The sequence below is a fragment of the Stigmatopora nigra genome, chromosome 3 (genome assembly GCF_051989575.1).
Source record: "Stigmatopora nigra isolate UIUO_SnigA chromosome 3, RoL_Snig_1.1, whole genome shotgun sequence".
Lineage (NCBI taxonomy): Eukaryota > Metazoa > Chordata > Actinopteri > Syngnathiformes > Syngnathidae > Stigmatopora > Stigmatopora nigra.
Window position 1 is genome coordinate 8,101,992 of NC_135510.1, and position 24,270 is coordinate 8,126,261.

Here is a 24,270-nt window from a genome sequence, read left to right on the forward strand (position 1 = left end):
TACATTTTGAGCTACTAGGTGATATGCTGTCTAAAAACTTGGATTACTCTATTTTGAATGTACCAAACCCTCACTTTTGGAAAATAGGCCACTGGGAATCATTTTGTTATGCAGTGTAACATTTACAATTCAAGATATACTAATGACACAGACCCACGTGTTACAGGAAAAAAAGTTGTTTTTACTAAAAAAGGGAAGAAAGAAAAACTATGGTCATTTTTAAAATTTTATATCATATGGTTGTTCAAACAACTTGGGTGGACATCAATGACAATCAGTGACATAGCATTTCAAACATCTAACTTTTTTGTTTAACTCATTTACTGCCATTGACAGCAATAAACATCAAATCTATTTTAGCTGGGATGGCTGGCATCGAATGATCACGTTTCAGCGCCATTGATGGCGCAAGACGTCCAATCCTTTTGGACTGGGAGCGGCAAATGAATTAATATTGGTCCATTTGCCATTCCCGGTCCAAACGGATTCACCGCCAATGACAACCGGCGAGTTAAAAAGGTTCAAATCAACGTCAAAGGTCGACATACAGTGTTAGGTCAAGTTAAAAGAAAAAGTCAATTAAAAAGCAATTTGTAATGAACGTTTTAGCCATTCATAACTGAGGCTGATGACATCAGCAGAGGTCCTGAAATCAGGGGGCGCGCGCTTGCATAATTACTATTAAAAAGTGACGACGCGTGAGCTTAGAGAGCAGTGACTCCGGCGCGGACGGACGGAAAGAATTGTTGGATTGCGAGTCCGGCAGCAGCACGTTGACACTCTGAAGGGGAAAGCGTGGACGTGGGTAGAGCTGCTGGAGGTTACTGGGTTAACCCCATTGTCTTTGTGAGTGCTTTAGTGGAGTTAGTGGAGGAGAGGAGGTGGACAAGGCGCTTCAGTGGTTGCCTGACGCACACACTCGGGGGCAGCGACAAGTCGCCACGTGCCGGGCCGGGCGGGGAACGGGTCACAGCCTGTAATCACCGTGGAGACTTTGATGCTTTGTCAGCCATCAGCACTGAGGAGGATGCTGCCTCCTCCTCCCAAAAATGACAGGACGCCTTAAGAGTTCTTGGCGACCATCTTCAATGTGATGGTCTTCACCTCCGAGTACTCCCGCAGGCCACTCTCGCCCCTGGGGTGAGAACATAGCAGCAAATATCAGAAATCAGATAGTTTGGGATAAAGTGAAGTCGTTTTCATCATTTTTTTGGTCTTCTTTTACTAACCACAACACATTCTAGTGAATTTTAGTCAACTTTTTTCGTCATCTTTTAATGCTGGTTGCCTTGAATGTATTCTCGTAGTCGTAACTGGCAAGTTCAGATTGTCCCGTGATATTTATTAGATCATTCTCGCTTAACTTTGTTATATTAAACCATCTTAGCAGCTATCTGGGTTTCCGCCAGTGCTTTATAAGCATGGCGGGCTGCCAGGCTAAAAAAAAGTTTGACCAAAAATTGATAAAAGTATACCGTTTTTCACCCATTTTGAAGTAATATTTTGTGGTGGCTCTGTGAACAAACCTCTCCCAACTCTGCCATTGCACTGAGGCACATTTTGCTTTGTGAGAAACTGTCGGTGTAGCAATACATATGGTCATATCCTTTTAAAAAGCCCTAAAGTCAATGTTAGCCACGTTGTGGTTGATTGCGTCCACTCGGCAGGCAGTTCCTCACAAGTCGTACTCACAATTCACGTCCGTTGCCAGACATTTTATATCCTCCAAATGGACACTGTGTGCTGAGAGCGTTGAAGCAGTTTATCCTGAAAAAGTACACAAAACATTCATTATTACTCTTGCGCATTGGACTCAGGGCGCGGAATTTTCGAGGGGGGGGGGGCGAGCGGATTATTCACGGCGGCGTTCACTAAGATGGATGTAAGAGCGAGTGTTTCATCACCAGTGCCATTGCTATTTTAGCCACCCTCTGGGTTTGATAACATAATCCCATTAGTATTTAGCAAACACAGCTGAAAGTAGTCAGCTGCATATTTGGGAGTTGCTTAACTTGAGACATCTGGGAAAGACGACGTGAAATTATTCAATGCAGCAGAAATTCAAATGCCGAATAGTTGTGGTGCAAATTGTACCCGTTTGTTGGCACGGATGAGGATAGACATCCAATTCTTTTGACTGAGAGACCTTGCACTGAGCGTTCATGGTTAGAATTGGGCAAACTTTCCGTGTAATAATAATATTTTAAAAAAACGCTTATCCTTACAAGGGGGGTGCTGGAGCCTATCCCAGCTAACTAGGCAGGGAACTCCCTGAATTGGTGGCTATCCAATCACAGAGCACAAGGAGGCAAAGGACAAACAATCATAGCTAGGGGGAATTTAGAGTGTTCAACAAGCATGTTTTTGGAATGTGGGAGGTAATTGGTGTACCCAGACAAAACCCACGCGCTAACCACTCAATCGCAAGGCCGCAATATAAACAAAAAATACATACATAATTGCAAATAAAATGAAAAAAACAAAAGATGATTTACCAGACAGTGCCAGCCTGCATGGCCGTAGACACGGTCATGGCTTTGTTAATGTCGCTGGTGAAGACAGCGGCTACCAAACCGTAGTCCGTGTTGTTGGCCCGCTCAATCACTTCCTCCATTGTTTTGAACTTCATGATTTGCTGCACTGGTCCAAAAATCTGCAAAGCATTTCACAGTGTACGCACAGTTAACTTTGGGCTTGCCACTGATGGTCATGGTGCAACCAGAATTGCTGTAAAAAGCAACTGTTTTTACACAGACACACAGTAATATTAATGCTTACAAAACACATTAACATTTATCATATTATTGTTATCATAGTGGTAATAATGATGCAGGATTGGAAGGAAAAAAATGCCCATAAATGTGTTAATGAGCCTTGTAGGTATATACCTCTTCTCTGGCAATACGCATGTCGTCCCTCACATTGGAGAACACAGTGGGCTCGATGAAAAAGCCTTTCACGCCCAGAGCTTTGCCTCCGCACTCCAGCTTGGCGCCTTCGCTGATGCCACTCTGGATGAACTCCAGCACGCGATTCTGCTGCTCCCGACTGATCTGTTAACAGAGGAAACGGGGGATAAAAGACGGGGGAAGTAGGGGATGAGCCCCCGTAGAAATAGGATTTTCCCCTCTTACCTGCGGTCCCTGCTCGGCGGTTGGATCAAACGGGCTGCCGACCGTCCTCCTCTTGGCTCGCTCCACGCTCCGCCGGACAAACTCCTCATAGATGGGCTCCTCCACAAAAACGCGTGAGCCGGCCGTGCAACACTGGCCCGCGTTGAAGAACACGCCCTGGTGGGCCTGTTCTACGGCCAGATCCACTGAGGAGAGAGTCGATGAAAAGGCACATCAAGTGACTATTTTTGGTCATTTTAGCTAAAAATGAAGAGCTGTCTATAAGATTAACATTTACTATACACGGGTGGCCTTAGAATGAAGATACGTTTTTTTTTTTTTTTTTTTTAATCTGAGAATAGTTCACTTCCACCGCAAACGTGACACCTGAGAGACAAGAGCCCGCTGTTCCACACAAAGGGTTACCGGACCCCCGTGATTTATGGGTCTCGGCCAAAGCACCCGACAGAGTCGGGTCCATTTCCCTGATTTACAGACCTCAGGGAGAGCCTCTCACGGCTGTTGAAAGCATTTGGACGCTTGGGTTCGCTCAGTTTGGTCAGACACTTCAAATCATTTTGAAAGACAAAAAACGTCCGATATTGCAATACTCTATGGACTCATTACATGTTAACTGGGACCACATCTGTACAATATTTAGATTTAATTAAATTATTTGCTCCCAAAATTTGCATTTTAAAATTCCAATTATTTTTTTGCCAAAGTATATATATAATACTCATTTTCATTTTTATATTTTAATTAAAACAGAAAGAAAATAATTATAGACAATTTTGCTGTTAATGGATTTGAACAACAATTTGTCAACTGGAAAGTAAATCTTATCAAAACATATTTACTATTTCTTCAAAAGTAAAAGACAATATAAAAAACATTTTGAATAATATTGGCATTTTTATGTTTATATTTCCGACGTAAACTTACAATCAGCATCTGCAAATATGATGTTTGGATTCTTGCCTCCCAGCTCTAGGGTCACTCTCTTCAGGTTAGTCTTGCCGGCTGCTTCCTGGATCAGTTTTCCAACCTAGGGGGAAATAAAATCAATAGTTTACACAGAGTGACGCAGGTCCGACACCCCCTCACTGAATCGAATCGAGTCGAGCAACTTTGCTCTACCGCAATGTGTACTTTTCAGATGTAGTAAGCAGTAGTGAGAGTAACGTGTGGGTGGCTTCATGTCCATTCGGCAAAAGAGGGTTGTGTATCAGTGGGGGAAAGTTTCTTAGTAAGAATTTTGGAATTATTCAGTAATTGTCTCCTACAAATGAAAACTACTGACATTTCTTCAACCCAGGGTGATTTCATTGTCAGAAATACACAATAAATATCATTGCTATTTCTGAACTGGGTAACACCAATAATTCTACTCCTTGTACTTGTGCGACTAAAGTTTCAAGGTAGACACCACCATGCTTTTTAAGTATGTTTTATCAATCAGGTATTTGAGTTGTTCCATCAGAACCAAACAAAATAAAAAATGGAAGGATTTCGGCTGTATTGATCTTTTGACAAGCTTCCAAAGTTGCAGTCCGATTTAGAATTGGCATCTAATCAATCTTTTTCTTTCTCTTTCCAGTTCGAGGAAATTCAACATCATCAAATAAACTGCGAAGAAATACCTAAAGTTGATGAGAAATATCTACCTTTCAAAATGCAAAAAGCAAGCTCAAATACAACTTAAGAATGCAGTCCTTGAAGTGAATGTGTCTGAGGTAAGAGTTTATTCCTTGTTTTCAAATTCCTATTTGCCATCAGATGGCACCAGTCTGTGAGATACTACTCACTTCAAAATTCCATCACAAAAAACCACTTCTCTAAATAAAAGTCATTCTCTCAGTCTGGTTCAACATCAGTCAGGTGTGTAATGCTGGAACCAGACAGCACAAAAATAGCTGCATGTCACGTGTCTTTGATCTGCGAAGCGGTTCACTATGGGGGGAGGCTTTATCGTTTCCTCGCCGAGAGGTAAACGCAGCACGCTGAGCAGCGTTTACCTCTCACGGTCTCACGTGAGCGCCGGCCACAAGGAGCCCCGCCCCAATCCACCTGCAGCGAGCCACGAAGGAGCCAAGAGATGCTCCTCTTCTCTCCCCGCAATGTCTCGCTACTACCTTAAGGGTGACTCATCGTCTGGGCACGGGCAGCTTCTGACAGCACTGGCTCTTTTCCACACTAATTGATTCCAGATCACATGGAACAACAGGAAAACCAGAAGAAGGAAAACATACTCTGGCCGTTCACTAGGGAAATGTTCAATCAAGGCGAGATGATTAAGAACCAAAAATGTGTTTGTCTTACTAGGGTGCCTTGATGCAAGATTGCGTGAGAGGAAACACAGGTTGTACAACTAGAATCTATCTGTACAACATTTGGAAATGGATTTTGTCCTTCATTTTCCATTTTCTATTGGCCAATGTTTCCTTATTAGCGTTATGGTGACCTGAATACTATATAGGGTGCTCCTTCAACTCATTGGTCGCCACTGACAGCGCTTGATGCCCAATACATTTTCACTGGGAGGGTCGACTGCAATCATTCCTGAATCCAGTTTCTTTGGAAGATGAGCATTCGCAAGCAGTTTTGTCCAAATGGATTAGATGCCCATCACTGGCATTTAAAAAAGAAGTCTTCGGGAGGTACCAGCTGGGCTCACTTTAATGTAAAAAATGGTTACAATATTTTTACTGGTTTGTTGCCAATGATGGCAAATGGAAAGATAAATGGTCTGCTGTGTGCACAGTATCTTCTCTACATGAAGCTTTAAAAGACTGTCTCTACCTTAACTGCTGCCTTTTGGCTCCTTGTGATCTTTTTGTGGGGGCTTATCAAAGGGCTGCTAACAACACATACCTGCACATACCCCGAGAGTCAAAACAGACTGTATAGACTCTTTAATCCAAACAGGACACGGCTCATTTGACAAAAAGGGCCTCGTGAAACACAGGCTGGCAACATTAAAGTCTCGGCGCTGCTTTCTGGTTGACTGTAAAAGCTGTTCTCATAGGGGTTGGTTGCCATGCCGTTGGAAAAGTCGGATAGATATTAATGGTCTGCAGGAGGGGAATCTGCTCGCTTGCCAAAGAATGCGCTGAGATCCACTGGCCAGCACGCTCCGTGCCGGACGATTTCGCTCGCAATGGACCCTTTTACCCGGCACGTAAACTAGAGTCGTGCGTGGATATCCCGCACAGGGTTAACAGAGGCGGCTGAGTGTTTGAGACAGATGTGTTTGTATACTCCTGACAGAGCAAATATGCGCACATGTGTAAGATAAAATCAGAGAGGCCTGCCAAAGGAATAATAACAGGGTTGGCCATGTTCCATAAGACTGCATTTGTTTGTCATTTTGCCTACGAAAAAAAATAGCTCGTCGTACCTCTGTGGAGCCCGTAAAGGCCACTTTGTCGATGCCCATGTGCGAGGCGATGGCCGCTCCCGCCGTTGGCCCGTATCCCGGCAAAATATTGACGACTCCCGGCGGAAAGCCGGCCTGTCAAAACAATATGAGAGGAAACGAGCTTTAGCGGAGATGACAGCAGAGCCAAGTAAAACCACAGGCGGCGCGGGAGAATCCGGACCCAACCCAACCTCCCTACCAGTACAAAACGTCAAAGGATGAAAGACGCAGACGGATAGTCTCCAGATTTGCCGGATGAGATAAAGCAGGATAATATTATTCTAATCTCATCAAGGATTACATGCATAACTACTCGGAGTCCTTTGAGTGTCAAATTGAGCAGGGTTTTTGTTTTCGTTTTTGGGTTTTCTGGCGAGTTACCTCTTTGACCAGGGCCGCCATGTAGAGGCAGGTGAGCGGCGTCTGCTCGGCGGGTTTGAGGACGACGGTGTTTCCGCATGCCAACGCCGGACCCAGCTTCCATGCCGTCATCATTAGTGGGAAGTTCCACTGCACGTGACACACAAAAGTGGGAAAAAGCAAAGTATCCTTAACTGCGATTCCGATTCTATTTGTTTGAATGGAATATTTTACAACTAACCAAATATCAAATTAGTCGATGACTGTTTTTAAAGTTCATAAAGATGATACTGTTGATTGGGCTTATTTATATTTTATAATTAAAAGACAAAGTATATATAAATAGTTATATTAAAAAAAATATACACAGTATTTTCTGGACTATAAGTCGCACTTAAGTGTAAGTTGCACCGGCCAAAGAATACACACTCAAGAGGAAAGAAACTATACTACATTAAACTACACCTAAACTATATTAGTCTATCAATTTGTATTTTTGTGGTGACACAAAATGTCTGGCCTCATGTTTAATGTCCTTTTGTGAGTTGAAACATTATTATTCAGAAAATTGCCGTTTGCTTCCTTCAATATTTAGACTAGGTGTTGTGTTTTTGTTTAAGAGTCAATTTGTATTTGTATGCCTGTCACAAAAGCAGAGTTTGTGATACTCACGGGGATAATTTGTCCGCAAACTCCAATGGGCTCATATCTGGTGAACGTCAGATACTCTCCATCTGTGAAAGAACCCGTGAACACAAGTTGATGTACTGTACTCTGTCTGGCTTTGCTTTAAGAGGTGAAACATATGAAAATGGTCAGTCGGCATTTGCCCCCACCACACTCGTTCCTAAGCGGATCCGCCCACCACACTCCAGCTTTCCGTTCGTTACCCCTGTGAGAGATTACGTTGCGAACAACACCAGGCATGTGCGTAGCTGTTCTAAGGTCACGGACATGGTGTCATGCTGGAAAGGCTCTCTCATTCCTCTCGCATTACTTGAGGGTGTGCCACTCTCGGCAAACAATTGGTTTTGGGGGGGAAAAAAGTGGGTGTAAATTTTCTGAAACAGACCTCAGCTGACACCTTGCCTCAATATCCATTTGGACAGGAATGATCAATGGCTAACAATGGCTTAAATCATGGGAAAATAGCAGGAGACCAGAAATCCAAACAAGCCCTTATTATTCCGGGAATAAGCAATTGGACGCGTGCTGCTTGCTTGACTTCATTTTGATAGATTAGACCGTACGGACAAACGTGTTGAATGTGAGGATGACGCCCATTCGTTTAGCGCCGTGTTGGTGTTGATCGACATAATATTTTTCGAGCGTGTTGTTGACGTCCGCGTCCGGCTACTCAGATGTCCAAATAGCGGCCGCTTTAGATCGTTCAGGCCTCAGGAATACCCCGGCTTGTTTTCTCTGGAAGTCTACGAGAGGAATAAAGATTAAACTAAAGCCCTGGGAAAGCGCTCGCTGTGGTTGGTTTGGCAAGCGAGTACAAGAGAAGCTTTGAGAGGGACAATAGAGCGGTAACAGGAGGTTTCCCATGTCCTTTCTTATTCTTTTTTCCCCCCTTTTTGCGCGGCCTGTTGAAACAGACAGCCAAATTTCCCCTTCCACACCCCCCGGCTCATCCCATTCACTGGCTTGTGAGGACGACGCTGGCGGCAGCCTCCTCGGTACAATAAATGTTTGCCCTCGCGTTGATTTCTACTTTGATAGCTCACTTTACTAAACATAAGATTAGCTATGTCCTCGCCAGATGACGGGATCAAATTGTGTTGCGGGAGCAAAGTTGTTACAAAAACAGACTCCATTTCAAACTCGGCTTGTCGGCTGACATTGACGCCGCGAGACGTCCAATTCATTTTAACAGGGGGGGGTCGGCACAAAATAATATAGTCGCGACCTGGGGTCCACATACTCTATATAGCAAATGACATCAGATTTTGGGTCAGGTAAGCCACACTTGCATAGCAAATGATAAAATCATAGTCTACCAATCATCTATGGGTTTTAAGTTTTTTTTGTTTTGTCAAAATGGCCCAATATTAGTGATTTTTTTGCAGTGGATTAAGACTCATCTGGCATAAAAAACTATTTTATTTTCCATTTTGATCATTCTCAATTATTTTCATGATTTTTTTTTTACTGGATATAATCTGCAAGCAACTACATAAAAAACTGTTAAGTAGTTAACATTTTCTTCATATGACAAGTAAAATTGCAGTACTGAATACTCCTGCCAACAATGCTTTGTTGATCTCATTTCCTTTTGGCAACGTATATTGATATAACTTGCTTTGGGTCCATGTACAAAGAGTGAGTTTTTTTTGTTCGATTTCCTGGATCTGAATATTACTCAAGATCATGAATGAACGAAACATTTCCTCTCCCAGTCAAAATGGATGATTACCCGAAATAGTAATTTGCTCTATAAATGGTTAACGCTCTCAAACATCAACATTTTATTAACTAGTAGCTAGCTTTTGAGTAGTTCCAAATCTCTCAAACTAGTCAGTTTGCATGTTCTCGATTAAATATGATGTGAACAATCAGTTTGATCCAAAAATATTTCCAATCTTAGATCTGTCTTAAAAACTTAAAATGGCCCATCTTTACTCTCAACTCCCGTCAGTACGGCCCTAATACGAGTTATTTTTGGCAAAAGTTGAAAACAATTTGACTATGCGGCGTGACTCATTCAACACAGATCTACTTTTTTTCTCCTTACCCATTGGAATGGAAGTGCCGTGGATCTTGTCTGCATAGCCGGCAAAGTATCTCAACGTCTTTATGGTCCCTTGAAGGTCCACAAACAGAGTGGGCAGAAAAGGCTTCCCACTGTTCAGTGACTCAATAGTCTGAGGAAAGATGGAGGGGGGCCGGTGAAGAAATACTGTATGTAGTATAACCTTGTGCTCCTCTCATACTATAACTTCTTACTGCTCCAGTTTTTGTACTCACCCTGGGCTGAAATATGACTCTTGAGAAAATATTCCATTTCTAATACAGCCACTAAGTTTCAGTTATATGTTTCCCTACTGTGCAAAGGGGTTTTATTTGGTTTTGCTTGACAGAGAAGTAAGTCAAAATTCTTTTTAAAAAGCACAAAAGAATATTCGATTTCAAGAAAAACATCGTAAAGATAAACTGAGAGAAGGCCAAAAATAAGGGATACTATCTAGTTTCATCAGGATGTGAAGAAAAAACTAATTATTTGGAGTATATATTTGGTCAATCTTACAGCCAAATAGATGCTATCTCTCTCCACTAGATCAGCCAGCTTGGCGAGTAGTCTTCCCCGTTCGGATGCGTCCATCTTTCGCCACACGGAGCCCAACGAAAAGGCCAAACGAGCTGCCTGCACCGCTTTATCAATGTCGGCCTGCAATAGAGAGGAAAAAAAACAAACTAATTCTGTCATCCCAATGAATTATACAGCTGCTTCAAACTGGAAAAAAAAGAAAAATGACCTTATCTGCTTCCTGGACGTCACAGATCTGCTCTCCAGTTGCAGGGTTTATGGCTGGAAAGACTTTCCCACTGACAGAGTCTTGCCACTCGTTATTGATAAAAATCTGAAAGAAGGGAGAAAAAAAATGTAGACAATAATAAATCGAGGTGCAACTATATTGAAACAGATTCAGGTGATATATTCCATCAATGGGCAACATTGAAATGTCAGGTCCGGCCATAAAATGCATGCATCTCCATCCAACTTGAGGGCAACCGGAACCGTGAAGTCTTCTAGGGTTTCCAAATACTGAATGTAGACTTGAAAAAACCCATCAGAGCAACACAAGCATATCACCTTAAGTCACTTGGGGTGGACAAACGAACTTTGTAGCATTGACCAACAGTCCAGATCTTTTTCTTCTTAGCCCAGGTAAGACACTTCTGACATTGTCTCAAGTTCACGAATGGCTTAAGAGGAGGAATGCCACATTGGTAGCCAATCTCTAGTATTTGTCTGTGTGTGTGGCGGCCCCAGTTTCATACTACTCCCTGTCAAGCTTGGCAAATCCCCTCGATGCTGTTGCTGGTGCGAATTTTCGTACCACGCTTTTCTCAATGACATGCTTGGATGCAACACTACTACTGAACAAGTAGCTTCTTTAGCAAAGTCTTTGTTGCTTAACCTCCCACATGGAGGTTAAGCAAGGGTGACACTAAATGTCTTTGCAAGTCTGCAGAATTTCTTCCTGATCATGTAGCGCCCGTCCTGAGATAGATGGAAACCTTCAAAACCCTTAAGTCGGTTGTGTATTACAATGCGAGGAATTGCAGTTAGTCGCAAGAATCTCCCAAAAATTAAACAGAGCACAGAATGGGGCCTTGTGGCACACCATGTAAAAAGGAAACAGACGCTCACCAAGAGAAAGATAAAATATTTCTTTCAGGCATGTATAACTGGAACCGCTAGTCTTAGTTGTCATCGTAATGTGCAAGTGTTACACATTACAAGTCTTGTATTTATGGCAGCATGTTGGCTGAGGATGTGGCATTATGCTGAGGCTCTTGCATAAAGGATGTGGGAGAATCTCTGGAAATGTTGCCTGAGGATTCCAGCCGCCCACCATGGCTCTCTTGGGAGTACTCCAGCACCCAGACAAAGGGGGTGGGAGTGTGGAGAATGGGGCACAGATAAATCCCTATCAGACACCAGACGCCCATCCACTAGCCATCCCCCTGAAGCGCACGTTTCACAACATCGCTGCTCGTTTACGAGATCATAAAACACGTGGCGCACTTGGTCTCTGCGATGTGTTAGAGCAAATCTTGCGTTAAACAATCGCCAGGAATTCCATACATAGCGGATGATATTCAACCATTGAAGACACCCCACCCCCCCCCACACAAATGAACCCCATCAATACACTCTCTGCTCCATGCCAAGAACATTGATGTTCCAAGTCAGCCTTCAAAGGTCTTCTCAGCAATGTGTAATCCTTTCAAAAAACTTATGTTTAACTTCATTGGGGAGACCGTTTTGAACGGACGCCATTCACTGATAGATGGAGTGTGAGGAGAACATCTGCTGTTTCCCATCGTTTTGTATATACACACTCTCAAATGGACTTGAGACAAACTTGATAACACCAGTTAGATATCTAATTTGGCAAAATTTTGAAAGAGAGTGGAATAAAAGCGCTAGAAACCAAGGCCAGAAATATGTATTCAAACACACCCGTATCCTACTGAGATGGAACTTCTAATGCATGACGTAACCCAAGACCCGAACATACATTTCCATGTCTCGACTCATCATTATATTTGATTTGTTTATAGGTCGGCCATTTCTACTTCACCAAAAAGGAGGACACTTGAAGGGAATTTGTAAGTCCAGAAAGGAAAATCTCAGCATCCTACATCCCCATACCAATACAACTTTCTATACGGTGAGTCTAAGTACTACTACCTAAGTATATACTAATGTTGTAACAGGATAGGAAAAAACACTGCATAGAAAAATGTTTTACGCCATCCACAAAGAGTCCAACAACAACAAATGACAATATAATTGCATTCCCTCGTAATCAGGCAGCTAATTGGGTGGTATTCTCAGACTGCTGGGCACTGTTCATAATCTTGTAGGGAGTAAGAAGACTCCGATTAAATGTTTATAACTACTGTTAGTCCACCTCTCCATTTAATTTTCTGTTTAAAATTAGTGTTGACCCAGCGACCTTTCACACGTACAAAAAAATGTGATGGTCTAGTTCACTATTTCACTGATGAACCTCTTCTAAAGTGGCATTCTTGATACATTTGTCAAATTTACAGTAACCTCCGTGGTGAAGCCTTGAATCTCATTCTTTTGGTATATTGATGATAAAAAGCATTCAATTCTATTTAAAATACTAGCTTGAGTAGAACTACAATTACCTGCACGAAAACACTACAGTGCACAGGGATTAAAAGTTGTCTTTTAACTGTTTAGAGAGCAAGTAACCATTTAGAAAAAATTTTTTATGTATAATTTTTAGCATAATTAATAATTAATAAAACAGAAATAGATGCGGGACGAGCACCAAGCAACACGTTAAATGAAGCCAATTTAAAAAAAATATATAAAAAGAAATGAGCATGTAATTAAAAGTTGAGTTATATCGCAGCCAATGAGTTTTAAATCCGAATCTCGGAAGTTGATTGCTTAACTAAGGCGCCTGTGATACTCGTTTTACACTCCAAGATAATCATTTGGTTAAGGGTTGCGCCATTCCGAGTCGAAATGTGATTTAAGGGAAGAAGTATCCTAAAATGTTCTAGCTTTCCCCCAACGGCGGGTGGGTCCGACAATCGCTTTCCCCTCGTGAGGCACGAGTGCGAAGCAGCGCACAAAAGTTAGCCGAGCGTTTCTCCCGAGCGGCTTTGTTCCAGTGACCCGAGCGCACAGGCCAACGAAGCTTGTCTCAAACAGTCAAGTATTCTCAGGCGCCTTCCACCAGAGGCCACCTTTAATCTGCCGCTCATTAAGAGCACTTCATAAAATTGTCAGGAACGATAAGTAGCAGCGGGGCCAGCTACAAAAACACAAAGTCCCGGAGAGCTCTGAATTAGTTTTTGAATTTATAGGCTCCGCTGAAGTGGGGAGCCCTAAATCAGCCGAGCCCCCCTGACAGCCTGAACGGGGCCCGGCAAGAATGCAGACGCCGGGTAGCTTTGTGCGCGGCGGCGTAACCCCTCTCGCGAGGCGCTGCTAAAAGGAGAAGCGCGAAGGAGAGGAGAGGAGAAGAGCGGACGGGACGGGTCGGGTCGTGACGGGTCGGCCCGCCACCTAAATCACGCTAAGAAAAGGCCACGTTTGCCTCGGCCCTTCTTCGGCCTCGGAGCGGCGTTGAGACTTTTGTCCGCTCCCATTCAGGCCCTTGATTGAGATGACAGGGACGGCGAGTAAATCAACTGTGGAGGTTGACCAAAATGGCTTCTGGGATGCTTTGGGAGAAGGGCAAAGAGCGCAAGAGTGAAAAAACAAGAGCCTTGATCCGGCCGGGGCGCACATTTTCCAATGACAAATTGTGTTTTCTTTCCCATCCCCTGCCGGGTCGCCGCCGTGCGTTCACATGATGCCTTCGCGTTGGGGAAAAGCAATTCTCACACTCGCTTCACCTTCACATATTAGCACTAAAACCTTTGAAAATCTTGCATACGACCACTTGCTTCTGTTTTCTTAACTTGCTCGTGGCGATTCTTCGAGCCAAATGTTAAGTCCTTTAAAGCCGACCCACCTACATTACACTATGTATAGTAGTCCTTGGAGACTATGTTTTGTGGGAATACAAAACATTTCTTAGTGTGATTTAAACAAACAAAAAAACGCTGTCAATCGCAGACAATAAGGGTGTTCATGAAAGACATCAAATCCCTTAAAAATGAGGTTAGGTTGTTCATCTTTTTTTTTCATTTTACTGTTTTAAGTGCCACTTTAACACTGTGAGGTCATTTTTTTAAAGCAACTCTGCAAGAGTTGAATTTACCTTTGAAAATGCAATTGTCAAAAATAATTAAAAACTTATCCAAAGTTAATTCTATTTACCAAAAAAAAAGACAGACTAGTGTGTGCAGCTTGGTCACGCAAGCACCTGACGACCTTTCGCTGAGTGATTAAAGCAAAGGAGACATTCAAAAGGAAGTGACCCGGAAATGTCACAAAATGGACAGGAAATGAATTGATACCAATGACCCTTTTTGATCAGGAAGTAACCTGAAAATGCCTCAAAATCAACCAGCTGTGATGTTGTATCAACAAAAGCTGGGCCATAAATGGTTAACATTAACAATCAATGACGCGGAAATGTCCCAAATTCAACAATTGGTCATCAGATATCAATAGGAAGTCACCCAAAAATTCAGCCAAAAAAAAAATCCCCACCAAATTTCTCTCATGTTTCTCCAAATCTGACACAAATATTTGTAGTAAGAACTGCAACTTTTTTAGGGAAACAGCAACACACAGGGAGATATATATATATATATATATATATATATATATATTTTTTTTTTTTTTCTTTTTAAGTATTTTTATATTTAATTATATTTTCCCCATTTTCTTTTTATTAAAAATAAAACAATCATTAAAAAGATGGAAAAAAGAAAGAAATACAAAGCATTTTCCCCCTTTTTCGAATGCCCAGAATATTTAACAAACATACAAATTGAAAAAAGATTAAATGATAAGACCATTGTTAGCAGCCAATGAGTTAAGAGGCTTAAAATAAGAGTTTTGGACATTTTTTTTTTTTTTTGCCGTGGCAGAGGGTTAGGGTTAGAAGGTTTGATGACTAGAAGTCATTCGGCAACGCTTACGTCAAAGAAATATTTAGAGACATTGTCTCACGGATGTGATCAGTGGGCGTCGGGCGAGGAGGGGGCTGGCGCGGATGCCATCATTTCATCTTGAAGACATGTGATGCTTTTCAACAGACAAATAAACATCTTGAAAAGTGCTTGTGTCTGGCGCTCGCCGGGGGGAAGGTACCGATTCCAGCAGATTTATGAAGCCCAGTGTTTTTCCTAAGCACACCTCCAGGATTTACACGTCGGCTGTCAGGAGGCCCGCCGACGCCTGCCGACCGACCGGCCGGCCGAGTCTTCTAGGAAGCCCGCCGAACGGAGCGCCCTCCCTGTCACTGGCCTTGATTAACAGACGGGGGTCGCCGTGTTGACGTGTGCGCCCGTCGCCGACCAAATTTACACCAAGTGGGCATTTCACACAGACAGACGTCTAAATGACCGCAAGCACTTAAACCGTCACCGTCCTGGAGGTGTGTGTCTGTGTGCAATTGTGTGAGTGTAGGGGTTGGGTCGGGTTGGAGGGGTGGGGGGGTGGTGTTGCACTGCTTTTGGAGGTTCTTGCTGTGCTGCTTGTGATAAATCATGGAGTTGCACAGTATCCCCTAACTCCCTCTGTGTTTGATCTTGATGGCAGTGAGATGGTGGTTTTGAAGTGAAAAAGTCCAGAACTGGAGGTCAGGCTCTGGCGAAGCAGGGCCGCGCACCCACACGGCGAACGCGCCTCATAATTTACGCTCATTCTGGCGGACAGCGCCGAGCATCGGACCACCCCGCCCCACCCCACCCTTTCTGTACTATCTCAATCAGTGACAGATTGATGGAGCCCCTTTTTCATCCAAAGTGAGTGGGTGTCTGTGTCCAAACACGCACTCTGCATGGGAAGCCTGGTTATGTGTTGCAGGTTCCTATGGTGAAAGTGCACTAACTATTCTATTCATCACTGTTAAAGACTTGAACAGGTCTGGGACAGAATGGAACACTATTCTCTAGGCCGCATTACAAGCGCATTAAAGTACGCAGTCAATTGGCGATTTGTCACCCACAAAATTGCCCCTCGCGTCCTCTTTGCTACTGAACAGCGGCAGTTCCAGTTCGGGAACAAGGCAGACTATTCTGAGCATTATACGAAAAAAATGCCGTAAAGGTTCAGCGGATGTATTGGACCGTTTCACTTTTGCATGCTCGATTGGGTTTAGGTTTTTTTCTTTTCCGCCTGGTAAAATTTACGATTAGTCAAAGTCACGTGAGAGTTTGCCCATGGACACGTTGAGTGTTGGACAACTTTGAATCATTTGTTTAGACTTTACAGGCATGACAAAGGGCATCAGGACAAATGCATAGGAGAAGCTCGAGCCAAAATGGCAGTCTTAGCACTTTCTAGCTTCCTTGTTCAATTTAGCAATGGGCAACAAGTGGATAAAGCCATAGATAGTGTTGTCGACAATTGCCGCACAAATATATTAGGCCATTTTAAAGTGTCTTTTTTGTTTAGTGCAACGTATAGTCTGAAATAGATGGCATGTATGATTGTTTTTTAAACAGGTGTCTACTGTATGTCTTATTAAAACGAAGCCCAGTTTTACTCTGAATTAATTTTGTAACTTAGTGCAAATTTTGGACATTGATTTGTTAGCTGCCATTGATGATAAAGACACTTTTTCTTACGATGTCCAAACAGTAATTCTATCCCGATCGGTAAAATAATCTAAAATTTCATAATCTATTAAATTAAAATATTGTTACATTAACTATTAGTTATTAGCAGTATGCAAAGTTTCACTGAAAAACTGCAGCCCTCAGTTTCAGTAGTATCAGTATATAATATAACAAATATCAGTAACAAAAGGCAACACTCTTTCCCTTCCTCTTTCTTACTTATTCCTGCAACAAGCGTCCCCTCCCTTCTCTCGCCAGCAAACAGCCTCGGCACCATCTATCACGGCCCACTTTATTTATGGCTTCCGTCGTGGTCCCGACAACCTTTAAACTGTTTGCGTCTCGTAAGCCAGCTGCCGGACCGAGCCTTCGTGCTATGGAAACGTGGGGGCAGTGGCAAACAAAGACGGGCTCCCGGACCATCCTTGAATTTTTTTTTTTCATAAAGATGTGCGGCAAGCGTTACGAAAAAGTTGACCTCGATGGCCATAAGCCAATTTTATCATCAGTTTTGATACCGTATCAGCTCTAGGGGAGATGTTTCCAGGGTCACTCAGATGTCATCGTTGCATTGCGCTGCGCTGTTTGCGCAACGGCAATCATAACGATGCGAAGTAGACTACTCCCAAACGAGAGCCCAGCTTGTGAAATTATTTCAGAGTTTAAACTGTAACTTTCGATGAGGATAAGAAAAAGTCAAGTGCGTGACTCGGCACAAATTCTATCATTAAGCTAATGCCATTGACTCCAGATAAGTACCGTATTTCTGGGGCTATAGGTCGCACCAGGGAAAGATAAGTCAAATAAGTCACTTTTTTATGGTCAATTTTTTCAATTGATCAAAAAACTCAAATGAAAATGGTAAAATGGAGTGCAATGGATTTAAGGCATCTGTTAACTTAAAATAATAGATTTTCGTCTTTAAAAACAGCATAAAAGCTATTCAGGAGTCAGATTGGCAAAAAAAAAATTATACAGTTGCACTTGAATATATTCAAAACTGTAAAAAGTTAGATTTGTTCATGTATTCAAATGTACTCAGTGTCTGGGTTTCTGTACGCTGTAAAAATATAATATTGTTTAACAAAAATCATAACTTAATATTTGAAGTAGACTTAATTAGTAACTCCACTTAATGTTAGTATTCCACACTTATTTTATCAAGTTAAGATTGTAAAGTTTGAATTTGTTTACTTAAAACTTTGAGTTGTCACCACTTATCTGAAGTTTAACAACAATTAAGTTTAACCGATAATGTCTGTGAATCTTCCCAACTCATTTTATCAAGCTACTCTTGTAAACTTCAACTACTTGAAATTTCCAAGTTTTCCCACCTATTTTCAAGTTTCATTTTCAATTGCCAAACAATGCAATGTAACATTTTTTTTTTAAAAAGTGTCCCATTCCTTTAGCTGAAAGAATCAGATCGATCCTAAAAACCTAAATTCCTAAATGTCTACCATCCACCGTAATGGTAACAAACCCATTGATAGGCGAGACTGTACGATTAAAGCATATTTTAAAAAAGAATGTGGCCTTATCGTGGGCCGCTGAGCTTCAACGTTTTCCTCCCGGTCGTCGGGGTGGAGAACAGCAGAGCCCACGCCAGGGGTGCCCATAAATCAGGACCCTTGTGCCCCCCGTGTCCAGCAAACCATCCGGGACCGGATGATCCAAATTCCTTGGGGTTAATTCACCAAGTCGCTCCCAAACATTTCATCCCGTACGAGGGAATGGAAGAGGTGCCGACGCCGTGACCTTTGCACTTGTGGCACCGAGCTATGTGTTAAGAGAGCAATTATGGAAGGGAATGGACTTGCACCACACTATCATCCGACGCTGCCCTTTAATCCCACTGTCATAAAAAATAAAAAATAAAAAAAAACACTTGTTCCCAACAGTCCGGTGGAGCAAGCGAGTACAACTACTGCATTACAGTACTCAAGATTTCAGGTGTTTTATGACATTCAGTGTACTTTCCTCTCTACACCTTTTCTAAGTAGTGATTTTCTTCAGTAGCTAAAGTTGAAGATATGATGTAAAATTTAACTTGAGGAAAGTAATGTGCATTGGGAGAGAAAATTCTAATTCTACAACAACAACAAAAATAAACTTTTTTTTTTTTTTAACCCAGGAAAAAGACACGGTTCGTCTAGTCGATCAAAAGATTTGCTCAGCAGCCCTCTTCTATCTGGAATCCACAAAGGTTGCAAATGGAATGTTCCAATGTCCAATTAAGTTTTTTCTCTCTCTTTGTCTAAAATGGTTAACCCTTTATAGGGCAAGTGACTGTTTTTTGGTAATATTAGATTCGAGTCATTTTTTAAAATTAAGTTTTTAGACGTGTTTGTGCTTTCAAGTTGATGCTAAATCAATTTGAGAAAGTGAATTACAATAGATAATATAATAAAAAAACAAGAATAAAATTTTATGTATGATGCAATTTAGCAACAAGTATCTATAAAAGCATTGAGACTACTATGCTCTGGAATTGGACTAATTTGATACAATAGGGATCAATGGGTATAAAAAAGAAAAAAAATTAAGACGCAAACCCATAAAGAACTGCTGTCCGCATACATGAACGCGACATTTTATGTTATGTAGGGCACAAAAATCACATTTGATGACTGCTACATCATCCAAAATATCTCAATTAGACTTTTTTTTCCCCTTCATTTATTTTCTGTATCGCTTATCCTCGCAAGTGTCGTTTTAGAAGGCCAATACATTTATTCAATCTGTTTCAATACCACTTATACTTGTAAGGATCAGAGGGGTGCCGAAGCCTATCCCATTTGACCTCAGGCGAAAGACAGACTGTTAATTTAAAAAAATAATGAAATTTAAATATATTTAAAAAGTATACACTCCAGTTATGGCACCCAATCACACTTTAAAGTTGATTTTGGTTATTTTTAAATTGATAGTATTGAACTAATTAGCGCCATGGACAACAACTATTTTATTTATTTATTCATTTTTTGCTTTCAGGCGAACAGAGTCAGAAGAAAAATTGCTATTGTTGCATTGACACTAAAATATTGGCTCACTCGGCACAAATATGCAATTGTGTCAACGCAAACATTCTTTTGGGGTTCTTTTGGCGGCCCCAGTCGCTCGCTCTGCCAGTCCAAGGAAAGTTTGCGCGTGATTTTTTTGCTCCAGCTGTTTCCTCCCACGTCCAGAAACATTTGCGATATCGCCTTTTGCTCCGGCTTAACTTTTGTCTCTCTTGCATTCGTGTTTCACTCTTGGATTTTCTTATCGCTGGGTGATCACACATGTTAAAAGTTCACTTTTAACTTTCCTTGCTAATGCACTGAATGATTGACAGCCATCTTGGTTAAGCAAGATGAACACGTTTCATGCCATTGATCAGGATAAACACACACACACACACACACACACACACACACTTGGACTGCGCTGGAGCTTTGTAATTAGTGTGGACTTTTGTGGCTTGTAATTTAAAATTGGACACTTTAATGGTTGCTTCTCTCAATGAAAGTTGCAGAGGATATTGGAATTTATTTTTTAAGAAGTGCTTCATTCAGAAATAGCAATTAAATTAAGGTGAAAGTTTTGCTTTAGTAGAGATAACAGAAATGTTTAGAGTATTATTTTGAAATATTCTGGGCTAGTGTTATTATTTTAGTATCAACTTTTTAAAGAGCTGTAAATTTAATAATTGCACAAAACTCAGCTCTATTAATATTATGGGGCAAAATATCAATGTAGGCTTAAAATACAATGAAAATTGTTGAGGTTAAAACATCACTTGTAATCACTGATGATGCTGGTCAACAACATTTTTGTCATAGTTTTATAGTTAACTTTTTTTGCTGATTAACATTTGCATTTTTGGGAAATGTAAAATGATTTAAAAGGGATATTTTTTTATCTAAGTGGCCCCAAAATAACAATATGTAGCAAAACTAATAACATGTTTGAGACAAGTGCAGCCCCAACAAAAGGGACGATGTGATGTGCTGCCAAAGTGCTCCAATATATGAAAAGCAAAACAAACAAACAAATAAACAAACAAACAAAAACTAGAGGGATAAAGTGTGAAGTGCCCTGTTTAAAAATGTCAAGCCTAGAGGCTTTTTAATTTGCAAGTGAATTCAATTACATTGCGAGTGAAATAACACCGCAACTTTTGTTGCTATGAAAACAATTCAAGCAGGTGTAATATGATATAGATTATTGTGCTTTTGAAGTCTTCTTTTTTTTCATTTGCTGTCATTTCAATCCATGACTAAGAGTGCCTGTCTTTTTTTGTTGTTGATGTGGATTAACTTTCCACTATTGAAAAACGCAGCGAGCCAATTGGGTTAAATTGGGACTTTTTGAAAGTTGAAGCCTAGTTATTTTTGGACGATGCAAGGTGGAGCGACTGAATGAGTGAATCAGTGAATGAGTGGATGACTGACTTAGTGTGTGTGTGATTGACTGACTGACCTTAGTGTACTTGATCTCCGGGTTGGGCACCGGCGCGGGCATAAGCTGCAGGGATGCCATGAGGGCGGCCGGGTCGCTCTTCACTTCGCCGGGCATTTGAATCTCGCTCGTAGTCATCGCGTCGGCGGCTCTTGTGGTGGTGGTGGCGGTGGTGGTGCTGTCGTCACTTTTTTGTCACTTGTCGTCTTTCCTTTCGCGTCCGTCCCCTCCGCGATTGAGAAAACCAAGTGAAAGCTGCGTCTGCCGCTTGTGGACTTTGCGCTTCTCCTTCCGTGGGTTTATAGCCAGGTGTCAGTCGAGGCTCGCTTTCATTGGGCCAAACAACACAAGGGCTGGCCTTTCCTTTCCTTTCCTGCCCCCCACCCTCTCCTAGCTCTCTCTTTTCTTTTTTTCTTTCTTTTTTTTTCTTTTTTTTTTTTTTTTTGCAAACTAACTCTCCGCTCCACGCATTCCCATCAAGTTAAAGGAGGAACACGCGCCACACCCACTCTTGGTTGATTCACCCCCTCATCACCGCTTTTTGCTTGAAACTTGCACAAAGTGACTTTTTCTTCTTCTTCTTTTTTTGTCTCACCCCCCCTCCCCTTGTGCGTGCATTTTTAATCTCCCAGGCACATTTGACACCTCCATTGTGTGCCACTATTTCCTCAGTGACACGGGGGTGCCAAACGACCATCGGCGTGTCATGTAAATGAGAGCCTTGGTTACACTGACTACTAACTACTAATACTACTACTACAGTTTGACACTAGTAGTGACTCCCGCAGGTGATAATCCTCCACACGCAGCGCCTCCATCCAGCCTAACAATAAACATCCACAAATGCAGCAAAATGCTTCCCTCCCCTGCCCACCCCCCACAAAAACACCCATTTTACCACTAACATCCCCATTACTACTTACTACTCAGGGTACTTAAAAGGAAATAATATTATGATTAATACAATAAGAGTGGAACTATTTTTTGGGGGGTGGTGGGATCAAACTTCAAGTCGTCATTATCTTGTTAAAACAACTTAAATAAAAAATATACTTACTTAACCCTCTACAAATAGGGGATTTTTGGTCAACTACCAACACTTTTGATTTATAATTCTTTCAATAATCTTTATTTTTAAATTGTAATTTTACATTTTACATTTACATTAATGACTAAAAAACTAAATGTACTCTGGTTATAGGCTCCAATAACCATCAAGAGTTATTTTTTCTCTTCCAAACTGTCTATCTGTTTCCCTGCCATTGACAAAAATAGATGTCCAATTTTTTAACAGAATGGACTGGCTATGAATTTTCATCTTTCAATGCCATGGACAGTGATTGAAATAAAACATTTTGACAAACGTTCATTCGCCCTTTCCTGTCACAATGGATTAGACGTCTATTGCCGTCAATGGCATTCAACGAGCAAAGCAAATCTCATTGCTGAGAAGTAGCAAATCCTTAAAAAAACAGTCAAAAAAGTCTAAAGATCAACTACTTCTAATTATTCTGATATGAATATTTTGATTAGAACTACTGGATTGCTGTTAATATGTCCACCACTATTATATATATTATTAACACTTGTACTTTCAACACCTACTACCACTACTATTAGTTTTCTACTTCTAACACTACACAATACACGATACAACTACATACTAACTTTTCAAGACTCCAGTAGTCTTGCATTTACAATTACTATCAGTGTACTACTTCTGATACTCCACAGTGCACGATACAACTACTAACTTTTCAATACTACACTACAGCCACTAATAACACATGGTTGAAAGCATTTTTAACACCACTAGCACTTTTATAAATACAGCACAAAGTGTATCAGTGACACAGCAAAGTACACTTCCTTCTCGTAGTGCATACTATTTTTTACTATCTTTTGTACAATTACCACAATTGTTACTTTTTTCCTGTTTGGTTACTTGTACTACTCCTGAAAGTATGACTACTACTTTAGAATAATTTTGATTTTGCAGTACTACTACTCTAGTAATACTTGAAAATGACCGATGAAGAAGACACAACCCGAAAGGATGCTTGTTGTCCATCAGCACGTTGGAACCTTGACCCACCTCCCTCTCCTTTTTTCTCCTTCTTCTTCTTGTTCTTCACACCAGTCAGGTGTGTGAGTGGTTGTGTGTGCTTGCACTTCAAAAGGAGTGGCCATCCAATGCGTGACAATGATGAATGCATAGCAAACAGCATCCTCCTCCAACTTGTCGCCAAAGCACTTCTTCACAAGGCCGAGTGAGCAGAAGATAAGCTGGAAGGAAGAACACTCTTGACTTAAATGTATTCATGGAGCTCCCTCTGTTGGATGGAGATGGACTCCGACTAGGAAACCGTATTCTTTTCTTTTACTATTTAAGACAATAAATCTTAAAATGTCTTTCTGTAAGTTTGACCAGGCTGCATTTGCAATAAATTAATTTATATTTCAAGAAAAAAAAAATACAATTAACTCATTGGATGCCTTTGTTGATATTAGATGTTCCATCCATCTAAAGAAGGAGGTCTTGCAGCCCACCCTCCCAGTTCAAATAGATCGGATGGCTTCCATTGACAGTAATTGGCGTCCTATCCATTTGAGTTGGGAGGGTTGGTAGCAAATGTTAAGTCATTGCCACCCTCCTAGTTGAAATGGATTGAATGTCGAACATGCATTGGACAGCTGTCAAGGATGGCGGTAGTCGTATCTATTTGAGGTGGGGGGGTTGGCAGGAAAAGAATGAATGTTTATTTTCTGCCGTCCTCCCAGTTCAAAATGGATTGGACGACAATTAGTGAAAAAGTCATTTCAATATCTCTCAACATGAATGGCAGTGAAATAGTCTACATTTCTTGCTATTAAAACATAGCAACAAGTACAACTACTTTTACAGAGATAAAAAAAAACGACAACATTTGAATACAAATAGGATAAGTGGTTAGCGGATCGACCCTGCAGTTCTGG

At 41.4% G+C, this 24,270-nt stretch overlaps 1 protein-coding gene across 1 annotated transcript; it reads right to left on the bottom strand.

Moving 5' to 3' along the window:
- Positions 1–213: 213 nt before the first annotated feature.
- On the bottom strand, positions 214–21,592 carry aldh1a2 (aldehyde dehydrogenase 1 family, member A2). The gene is made up of 13 exons (XM_077713563.1): positions 21,316–21,592; positions 10,374–10,478; positions 10,145–10,285; positions 9,632–9,761; positions 7,567–7,628; positions 6,916–7,044; positions 6,514–6,627; positions 4,059–4,161; positions 3,135–3,319; positions 2,889–3,053; positions 2,496–2,653; positions 1,693–1,767; positions 214–1,135 (listed from the first exon to the last, which is right to left on the bottom strand). Exons 1-13 carry the CDS (start codon positions 21,430–21,432, stop codon positions 1,063–1,065), a joined length of 1,557 nt encoding a protein of 518 aa, XP_077569689.1. The 5' UTR covers positions 21,433–21,592; the 3' UTR covers positions 214–1,062.
- Positions 21,593–24,270: the final 2,678 nt, after the last annotated feature.